Source organism: Centroberyx gerrardi, chromosome 9, assembly GCF_048128805.1.
Source record: "Centroberyx gerrardi isolate f3 chromosome 9, fCenGer3.hap1.cur.20231027, whole genome shotgun sequence".
NCBI lineage: Eukaryota > Metazoa > Chordata > Actinopteri > Beryciformes > Berycidae > Centroberyx > Centroberyx gerrardi.
The window spans coordinates 17339415-17349625 of record NC_136005.1 but is presented as its reverse complement, the minus strand read 5'-3'; the positions used below and the strand labels follow the sequence as shown (position 1 = coordinate 17349625).

The 10211-nt window shown below is 43.3% G+C and overlaps 1 protein-coding gene across 5 annotated transcripts in view; it reads right to left on the bottom strand.

The window, feature by feature from the left end:
• Nucleotides 1–5130: 5130 nt before the first annotated feature.
• Nucleotides 5131–10211, bottom strand: part of prdm5 (PR domain containing 5) — a 29948-nt gene continuing 24867 nt past the window's right edge. For 4 of the 5 annotated variants that reach the window (XM_071912840.2, XM_071912838.2, XM_071912839.2 and 1 more), the window contains 2 exons: nt 9828–9932; nt 5131–7206 (listed from right to left, as the gene is read on the bottom strand). In XM_071912840.2, the coding sequence (XP_071768941.2) occupies nt 7042–7206; nt 9828–9932 (270 nt within the window). In that variant the 3' untranslated portion in view covers nt 5131–7041. The remainder of the gene's footprint in view (nt 7207–9827; nt 9933–10211) is intronic. The other variant, XM_071912842.2, reaches the window with a different exon arrangement.

Here is a 10211-nt window from a genome sequence, read left to right as displayed (position 1 = left end):
ACAGGTATCTGCACTTCCTTATTTTATCAGCTTTCCAACAAGTGAACATGAACACGGGCCCCTATAAATCACTTGGTTCAGATGACAGCCCCGAGGCAGCGAGGCAGAGCATCGTCTGATGTCGTACATGTGTGCTGTCTTTTTTTTTTTTTTAACTTCACAGCAATGTACCATGACAGAGTTACCTCTCCTGCCGTACAGTAATACCTCTGTCAGTCTGTCTGCAGTTCACTTGCAGTCATCCCTACTTTGAGGACTGAGTGATGGCACTATAACTGTGCTATGTCAGTAGGGGGCCGTTTTAGCCCCTCATCTTTCAGTTTCCTTAGTCCCCATTTCAAGCAGCATCCACAGTAATATGTCACTGATAACAGCTATTATCACCAGCCATACAGAGCAAACAGACACGTGATGGACTCTTTTTTTTTTTAATATGTTTTACAGCATCGTCTGTATGCATGCACTCACATATTGCATGTGTTTATACAAGCTACCGAGACGGCTTTTGTTGATCGAGCGCTGAAACCAAATGGATGCATGACCTTGATTCTCTTTCCACTCCACTGTTTCTGTTTAAGGGAGAGAGGTAGCAAGAGTGTGTGTATATGTTTGTGTTTGTGTATATATGTGTGTGTGCGTGCATGTCTCAGCGTGTGTGTGTGTGTGTGTGTGTGTGTCTGTGTGTGTTTGTGTGTGTGTGTGTCTGTGTCTGTGTGTATGTGTGTGCATACACGCACATGAATGCACAGACATTCCATGTTTTTCAAAGAGTATGTATAGTGTGTGTGTGTGTGGGGGGGGGGGGGGTACGGTTGTGAGTGCGTGTGTGTGAAAATATTGTGTGAGTTAGTGAGGTAGTATTGTAGGAGTGGGGCAGACAGATACGGTCACGGTTAACTGGCTGCGACAACAAGACAGGAACAACGGATTCATTACGTTTGTTTGACCAATAGCTTCCTGTGAAAGATAGATGTGTTTTGGCCCGGGCAGCTGTTCATCCTGACAGCAGTCACTCCCCTCGCATGATGTCCACTGTGTGGTTGGGGAATTACAATTCAGTGCACGTATGTGTGTGTGTCTGCCTGTGTGTGTGGTCTGGGTTAGCAGGTTCAGCGTGTCTAATTCAGAGGGCTCAGACACAAACCCTGTCCCACCTCTCACTTCTCAGAAAGGCCACAGACACTGGAGGCCATTCTCCATGAAGTTAGCTTGCTTGTGCGCGTTCTGTTGTGTATATGTGTGCGCGCATGTGTGTGTGTGTGTGTGTGTGTGTGTGTGTGTGTGTTTATGTGTTCAATCGAGCAAAACTCAAATCAGCACATGAAAGGTGTGTATCTCAGTGTTGCTTCTCTTGCTACTCTGACGGGAAACAGACCCTCTCTGCGGTATTTGGTTTCTCCAAACTCACACACAGGACTCAATTTCAAACATGGTACAAATTCAAAGCAGAAATGTAGCATGAGAGGGGACAATAAGGCCAATGTTATGTCACTAGTTAAACTCAATCCCATAGATTGTTCACTGCTGTTCCAAACATAAATCTTGCATGAAGCAAAACATGAAGATGTTTAGGTTGCGTTGAAATCTGCTTTTCCCTTTTTCAACACACTTGAAGTACATGTTTACTTATAATGTATTATTAGCTTAAGAATTGTATTTCACTCCGCTTCAGTGCACGTCTTTGTCTAGAGTGAATCCCTCTCTCAGTGCTTTCTCTGTGTGTGTTCTGGTGGTGAAACATTGCGAGTCATTACCCTCGGCCTCTCTTGTTCTAACTGGTCCTCCAGCTCAGTGGGAGATTGGTGTTATTTGTGTTGGGCCGTGTGTAACGACGGTCTCCCAGAACACCAAGATTATGGGGGCTAAGAGAAAGAGGATAGAGAGGGGGAGGATGAGCAACAGTCTGACCAAAGTGAAAAGAGAAGAAATATGGCGCATCTCTCAACACATTTGCGCAAATGTTTTGGCTAGACCAGTTAAGTCTTCTCTGTCATCGCTAATCACCTAGCAATAAATCCCTGAGCAGCGGTGAATGAAGCTCGGTGGGACGGAAAGCCCAGACAGATGATTCTGGTTCTAGGAGAGGCAGCCATTACACAGCATTTTCAAACATTCACAAACTAATAGAAAGAATGGGTTGAATTTGTTTTCTGGCAGCTCATCATAGACATTTTTCTGTTTTCTGCTCTGTGGGCTACAATGAGCCTTGGCAAAGGTCAGAATTTGATTGGATTTTCTGTTGAATCGTTTGTTTTCTGCCGAGGAAAATTTGTACTTGGACAGCTGAACTTGAGCACAACATAAGCACAGCTTATTTTCCCCAGGCTGTGATTGTCGTTTGTGGTCATCACACATTATAAATGGCCAACCTTGTCCGACTCAGATATCAGAAGAAATCTGTTTTGTTGCTACAGTGCATGGCCACATAACACAGACACAAGACGTCCAGCTAGTGTGTATGAGGTGAGGACAGCACTGCAGTTACTAATGAGACTGAGGAGTGACGGCACACAGCAACAACCTGATGACAGAACTGACCAACACCAAAGCTCCAGAGGTGAGCCAGCATACTGACTGATGTCTTTTACCCTGCAGCCTTTCAGAATTGGCCTCTATGTTCTGTGCTATCTTACAAGTGCAGACCTTTTTTTTGCTGTCTTTCATCTCCATTTTGTTCTTCACAGTTGGAAAAAGACAACAACATTGTGGTTGTCGTTTGTGGGAATTAGCAGCTATACTTCATGACCGTGATTATGGCAAAGGCCTAACCATTCTTACAGGGTAAAACCTCCCTGAGAGTACAAAACTGGGGAAAAGGAGTCAATTCTTCATCATTCCTCTAGAACATTTCCTGGCCAGCTTTTTTTTTTCCTCTGTGCATTGTCACGTTCTTGTCTTTCTCACAATTCTGGGTCCAAGGCTCCATTGTGCTCCAGTGCTTCAAATGCAGTTCCATTTCCTTCAGGCAGTTCAAACATAAACAATCATGACATGCTGTTTCCCCTTCAATATACGTCTTCTCTGACAATCTGATTTTGCAGTTTGTTTTCTCATGGGAAACAAAATGTGATGCAAAATGACAATGACAAATGACATATTGTTCCCGTTTTTCTTCCACTACAAGTGAGTGAATTTTCTTAAGTTGACTCATGATGCTACTTGCTTGTGAGTTGAATTCTGAAATGCTGAATTACCAACAGTCATAGCTAGATTAAAAATCCACATTTTCAGAAATCACACTCCTTTTGCTTTGAATCTTAACTATTGTTGTGCTTAAGTGATTGTGTATAAATTAAGTGTGGGGGTTTGCGCAGGGTGGGGGTGGGGAGTAGCTGTGCACACTTTAATGATAGTTCCTCTCCCAATTTCCTCCTAATGAAATAATCCCTGTCTACCTGACCTGATACACCGCTCTCTTGCCTGGGGTGGAGTCTGAAGATTAAATTAGAACCATCTTGTAATTCAGCGAACAAAACAGACAGCGAGAGAGAGAGAGAGAGAGAGAGAGAGAGAGAGAGAGAGCGAGCAAGAGAGAGTGAGAGAGATAGAGACAGAGAGAGAGAGAGAGCAGCATCCAGTTGACAGTGGAATAATAATATGCAGTATTTTGAACAATTCAGGCTATCAAACCAGTTGTCTTTTAGTTATTTTACCTCTGAAGCCTTCTCCATCTCTAATCCGAGTGTCCAAAGGCTCTTTCTCTGTTCTTTCTCACAGACAAGTTTTTGGCTTAAGCCCTCTAGCCTCATGTCAAGCATTTGACCTTTTGGTGGTTTTGAGTATCAAGGTTTTTTAGGTACCCAAGTGCCACTCTGTCTGTTTCCATGGAAGCAAGGCTTTAAGTGAATGTCCATCAACGTTGAAAGGGAGACCCAGAATAGACCTAAACACACCCTGCCCATACATATTAAAATTCTTTTGCATGGCACCCTTCACTGGGCATCCACATTCCGCATTCCCCTGGTCAAGGCAAGTGGAAGGGGAGGCTACCTGTTTCCATGGCAATGCCAGCCAAACACCGAGGTCAGACAAGCGTGTCCATGTCATTCCCAACGTGACAGTGGTTTGCCATAAACCCTAGCCGGCGTGGTAATGACACTCCTGCGCAGTGGGCGGGGCTGGCATGAGGCTCTGTGGACGCTGGTCGGGGCCCAGTCTGGCCACACTCACAAATGGGGAGGCAACACAGGAAACTGGGGCTTCCAGTAAAAACATGTAATTAGAAACACATTGACTGGGAGCCTTGGCATGATACACCCAGTTAGAGGGGAGAGACACACGCACTCAGGGGTGCGCAGGGGAAAAGAGGTTTGATTCAAGTGGAGGACAAGATCACTGGGGTATTGGGTCACTGGGAAAGTCCCAGGAGAAAACCAAATTTTGTGAAACAAAAATGGAAAACCAGGGAAACACCAGGGGAAAGACACAGTGACAGGCAAGACGCAAACACACACACACACACACGCACACACACACACACACAGTACTATAATAACAGATACAGACATGGAGTAGTATAACAATCAAAAACAGAGATATCTCAGTTCACTGCGTAACTTCTCTGACCGGTCAACCCACTTAGGACAGACTAGGTGTGTGCTATGACAGGATGGCGGGGGCATGCGGTAGGCAATAATATCCCACTGTTGAAAATCCCTACTACTACTACTGTTTACAAGATGCAATATAAATGCCACTGAGTTTGGGAGAGCGTCAGCGTGGCCCTGAGGCCTCACCACAAAAGAGCAGGCAGCGGGCAGCACAAGCGCAGCTGGCAGCGTGGGCCTCAGCGGGGCCGGGTGAGCGGAGCCACGCCCTGCATGGCCATGCGGTGAACCCAGATCCAGAGGGAGCGCAGGTTAACATGGCCGCATGTGATCTGAGAACCATGTCATCACCAACCGTGCTCCTCAAGAGGCCTGACAGAGGCCGAGATGAGCCGCAGGAGGAGACCTTGTACAGTTTGTGAAGTACTGAGATGGAGCTGAAAACTAATCTACTGTAACATGAATACTGGTGTTGATTTAATTGTTGTTACACAAACAGCAAACACTCATTCAAAAAGTGAAGATAGACACACTGTAATAGTTATGTGTTTCTAGGAAGCCAAAACCACAGATGGCAGGGTTTATTGAGTTTGAACAGCAGCCCATTTGACAAACTTCACAGCACACTGATGAGAATAACTCAAGCTTTCCCAGGTCTCTCCCAGGTCTCTCATGAGATTCTCACAGAGTAAAATCCTAAGATACCTCTTAGTCAGGGAGCTTCAGCAGGGGATGAACGTGAGAAATAGTTCCTCCCTCCACAGAGAGAAACCATCAGAGGCACTCTTTAGTGTGTGGCTTTAGAGATCAGGCGAGTGGTGACTGTGGCCTCGGAAAAAAGCCTTAATTAGCCTTAGCTCCCAGCAGACTGCCAACCCAAGAATAGGGGTTACATTAACAACAAAAAGTGAACACTTTTAATCAACTCTCAAAGTGTTTCCTTGTACCCCAACGTCAACAGTTCACTAACACATAATTAGAATGAACAGAGGAAATGGATGTTTGGTAGGTGATGAGGTTTTATACATTTCAAAACACAAAAGTGTGAAGTGACAATTCACAGTCCGCAAATGCAGATTAAACGTCTGGAAAATGTGCAGTAATCAGAGGAACACGGGAAGCAAATGGGTCTGGTTATAGAACAGGAAAGAACAGAATTGCACTTCCATTGAAATACATATTTAACAAGGATTAATACAGAACAACAATGTAAACATATAAAGTACAATATCCCTGGGGACATTCATATGAAAACAAACTCAACGATCCATTATGAAAGTCAAGGAACAGAGTACTTTGGACTCATTTTGGTCTTTTGTCCCTAATAAAACACAACAACAGCAACACACATCAAGCACCAGTGATGCTGCTTCTCCAGACAGTGGGCCATGTTAAAGCATGTCAGCACCCTAGACCAGTGACGCCCTAAAGTGGGGTCCTGCAGGGGGTTTTAGGGGGGCCCCGACAAAATAAGGAATAGTTTAGTTTCTTCATTTTAATTTAGGACAGTAAGAGAATGATACAGGAATGTCTTTTTTGGTCTAATCTAGTTGTCTACCTAACAACAGATCATACCTAACAACAGAAATCTTCTCAGATGCCACTCACACAAAATCTCATCAAATGCAGGTGTGTAGTCTCCTCACCGTCCCACAGTGCAACACACACCATGCAGCATTTCTCAAGTTTTGTTAGGGCCTTTCGTAACTGCTGGATTAATACCATTTGGTTACTGTTCTCACCACTCAATTTCTCTGCTGCATCTCCTCTTCAGCCAGAGTGTGCTCAAAACACTTCAAGAGGAAGGGAACATTGCTCTGACTTCATAAATGGTCCAATTTGGTTTGGAAGTACACTCTGGGGTTTGCAATCTGTAAACATGTTGGGACACTTTGCACCAAGGAACAGGTATGAAAAATGTAACAGAAAGTTGTCAACATGCACATGGTCTACAAGTAAAACAACAGAAGTGTGCTAAAAGAGCTCAGTAAACATCTCTGGTTGTAGGTTTTCTTTGACAGCTGGAAACTGGCCACAGATGTACAGTAAGTTATTCAGACAGTTTGTCAGTGAAAGAGGTCAGGCTGTTACAGTATGTAACAGTAGTTAGGAACTCAGAAAGACTGGAAGCATTCAGTGAGAATATTTGTTTAGAGATGCAACTCCCAAAATTTAATCTCTACCAGGCCCTGTGACCAAGGACAGGGGTTTTGAAGGCGGATGAGAGATATTTGGTGATTTGGCTGGTCACGCCCAAATCAGTATCTAAAATTTATGACTCAAAAGTTTATTATGTACAGTATAGGTTTCAATTTTGAAATACTCTTGCTAATCATTTCCATATTCTACATGTGTATACTTTTAATAGCAAAACACTGTTATCTTATACATCTGTATATGTATAGGCTGTACTGGTTGTATGAATTATGAGACTGAACTTTTTTCTCTCTGAGGAATCGGATATCATTTTCAGTCAATGCTTCCATAATAGGTTCTAGCCCTCCGTTTCCCCGTGGACGTTCTCCATATGCACTTTGAGGTAGTCGTTCCTGGTGAACTTCTTATGGCACAGCTGGCACTCTGCCATGGGCCGGTTAGGGTTGTGTGTAAGCTTATGCCTGCTAAGCATCTTCTTCAAGCTGAATGACAGGTCACACACCTACAAAACACAACAGAGAGTATAGGGTTTTAATAATCATGGGCGTTGAAGCACACACAATCTCTTTAACATTGTTAACCTCTGATCTTGTTTACCAAATCCATCTGCTCACTGTAGCTCATTGTCATTATCAAGCTGTGAAAACCTTATCACAGGCTCAGCCAGAGATACTAAGAAAAATTTGTAAATCACACGCGATAGACCTTGGCGACAGAAATCACTTTTTTTTCCCAGTAGCGAGAGGGAATGCATTCAACTTAACATCCATCATAAATGAGCCATTTTACACTGTACAAATGACTCCATCGTCCTCTATCAATCATGATAATCCTCCATTGGCTAGCGTTCAGCTGCAGCTGAACACATCGGTTCAAGAATCGCAGCATGTCTCCTCCTCACTCGACTCCATCTGCTGCTCTTAGAGCCGTCGCTGTGAAGAACTTCAGTGCATGACAGGAGAGGAGAGCCTTATCTTTGCTCCTGAAACATCTGTAGCGTTTCTAAGCGTGACACACCCATCTCATAATTACAAACTCACAATTACATTCAAAACTCTCACACACAGTGCACATCTGTGGATAAATGGCAAAGAATAGAAGAGCTGAAAGAATGAAAAGTGGCAGGAAGAACGTCTTGAATTTGATCACAATCATGGTCTGACAAAAGTTAGACTTGTATATCAGACTATAATGCAGAATGTCTTCACTGGTGTCCACAAAAAATGGACTGGATTTACATAAAAAAATCTGATTTTCAATTCTTGTACGAGTCCTGACAAACCAGCCACTTTAAACCATGTTTCCCCGCACATTTTGAGTTATGTGCACTATGAAGACCATTGTCTTTAGTTTTTCAGGTTTTCCCCACAACTTTCGCAACTCCTGGTGTCGCTTAAAATCAGTTGCAGATTTTAGACGGGCCTGAAACAGTTGGTAAAGCATCGTGCAACCTTTATCTGACCCTCTAGTGCTGGGAATCATAAGCTTGCTAACTCAAATTATTCATCACTAGACCTTTCTTAGTAGACACTTGACGTTGAGTTGAATTATAGGCAAATGTATGCCTGTAATGTAATTTAATTTTGATTGTAGAGGTCACCTGAGAAACCATATACAATGGCTGATTGTAATATCATGTTTCTGCTATCATATCCATATGGCATTAAATATAGTGAGATCTAAAATCTGATCCAGTGTTCAGTGAAATATTTTGAAATTTAGAAAGCGACACACAGTAACAGAGAGCGATGAGAGAATGGCTTCCTTGTCTCGTCTTAACCCAGATGTTACTGTGTGCTTCTACAATGTTTTAATGCTGTTTTGATAGACAGAGCTTACAAAGCCCTCTACATGCTCGTCTGGAAAAAAAAACCTCATGGAATTGCGCACTCCTTTTGTTGGAGTCAAAATCCACCCAAAAATAAAACCCACATGTTATTTCTATTATCTTTAATAGTTGAGTCTAGAATTATGTACATGAAAAAGTCTGTTCCAAAAAAGAATCCAGACGAATGTTGGATGTCACTGGGAGACACTTTCTGGAGCTGCTCCACTGACAATGAATAGGATACTGACTTTGTGGTCTTTAACAATAACTATGGGCAATTCCCGGGGGATATGGGCACATTTTCTGGTTTAGAACTCAAGGAAAATGCCATGATTTGAGGCTTACTTGGGTGTAAAGGCTCAAACAAATTTTCTGAGAGTTGACAAAGTCAGCCGATGGATCAGATCCAAAATTGTTTTTTGATGTTCATCATAGAATATAGAGATTTCTGCATTCTAGCTTTAGGAGAGAAATGTTCACAAATGTTGTTGCATCTAGCCTTTGGTTTTACATGTGGGTGGAGAGAGAGATAGAAAGAAGACCTTGCTCTTTGATTCTGAGGGGCTGACATCAAAGCCTGACATTCACCGCTGATGTTTTAGAAAGTTGAAATTGTTTCTCCTCTTAAACTCCACTGTGGCTGCTGGAAATATCTTGACATGACGTCACATCATCTATGTTTGGCCAGTTATCCACAGGAATAAGAAAAATACACCACCAAACAACAAAATGGACCCAGGAATGCGGGAATGCAAGGTACATCGCCAATAGCTGTTTTTTTTAACAGTATTAAAGTGTTTTACGGTGGATTTTTCCTTTCTTAAGACACAGTTCTGGCTTTCTAAATAAAAGAAAACAGCAAATATGGGGTAAATATGTTTTCAATTTTCAGAAATGGTGATAGAAAAGCATGGCATTCAAAGAGTCTTAAAAGGTTTGTTCTAAACATCAGCAAGATCTTCAGCCGCGTGTTCTCTCCCCAGTCTCTGAGAATAATTATTACTCCTACAGTATTATAAGCAGAGGGTAATTTCTCCCTCTGATCCTCTCAATGTGTTTACGTGAGATCAGCCCACTAGGCCCCTCCAGAGGAGCAAGATCGCTATCTGCCTCTTATTGAGCCCCCCTACCCCACCCCACCCCCAAACCCCCCTCCCCTTCCCCACATCTGGCCTCGTGCCAGAGGCTGCCAGAGCGCTGTCACACATACACACAGCCAAATACATGCAAGAATCCAGGGAGTAAAGACACTGGTTGGGTGTACAGTTTAGAAGAAGAGGTGGTGGGACACTCACATCACACTGGAAAGGTTTCTCTCCTGTGTGGGTCCTCATATGCTCATCCAGTCCTCTTTTCTGACTAAAGGCCTTGTTACACTCGCTGCATTTATACGGCTTCTCCTGCAGGGACACACACACAAGTATACACAGAATTAAAAAAAGGCACATCATCTCTCAGTATACAGCAGAACTTGAGACGAGGCTTCCCCAGTCTGTGCACATATGGACAAAACCTGGAAGAGAAATTGTGTCCAAAATGTACAAAGGCGCGCACAAGTGTAATGATACACATATGCGCGCACACAGAAAAACAAACAGACACACACAGCACAGAGGGAAACACGAAAAGGCATCAAGATATCCCTTTAACACAGACACACACACACACACACACACTCA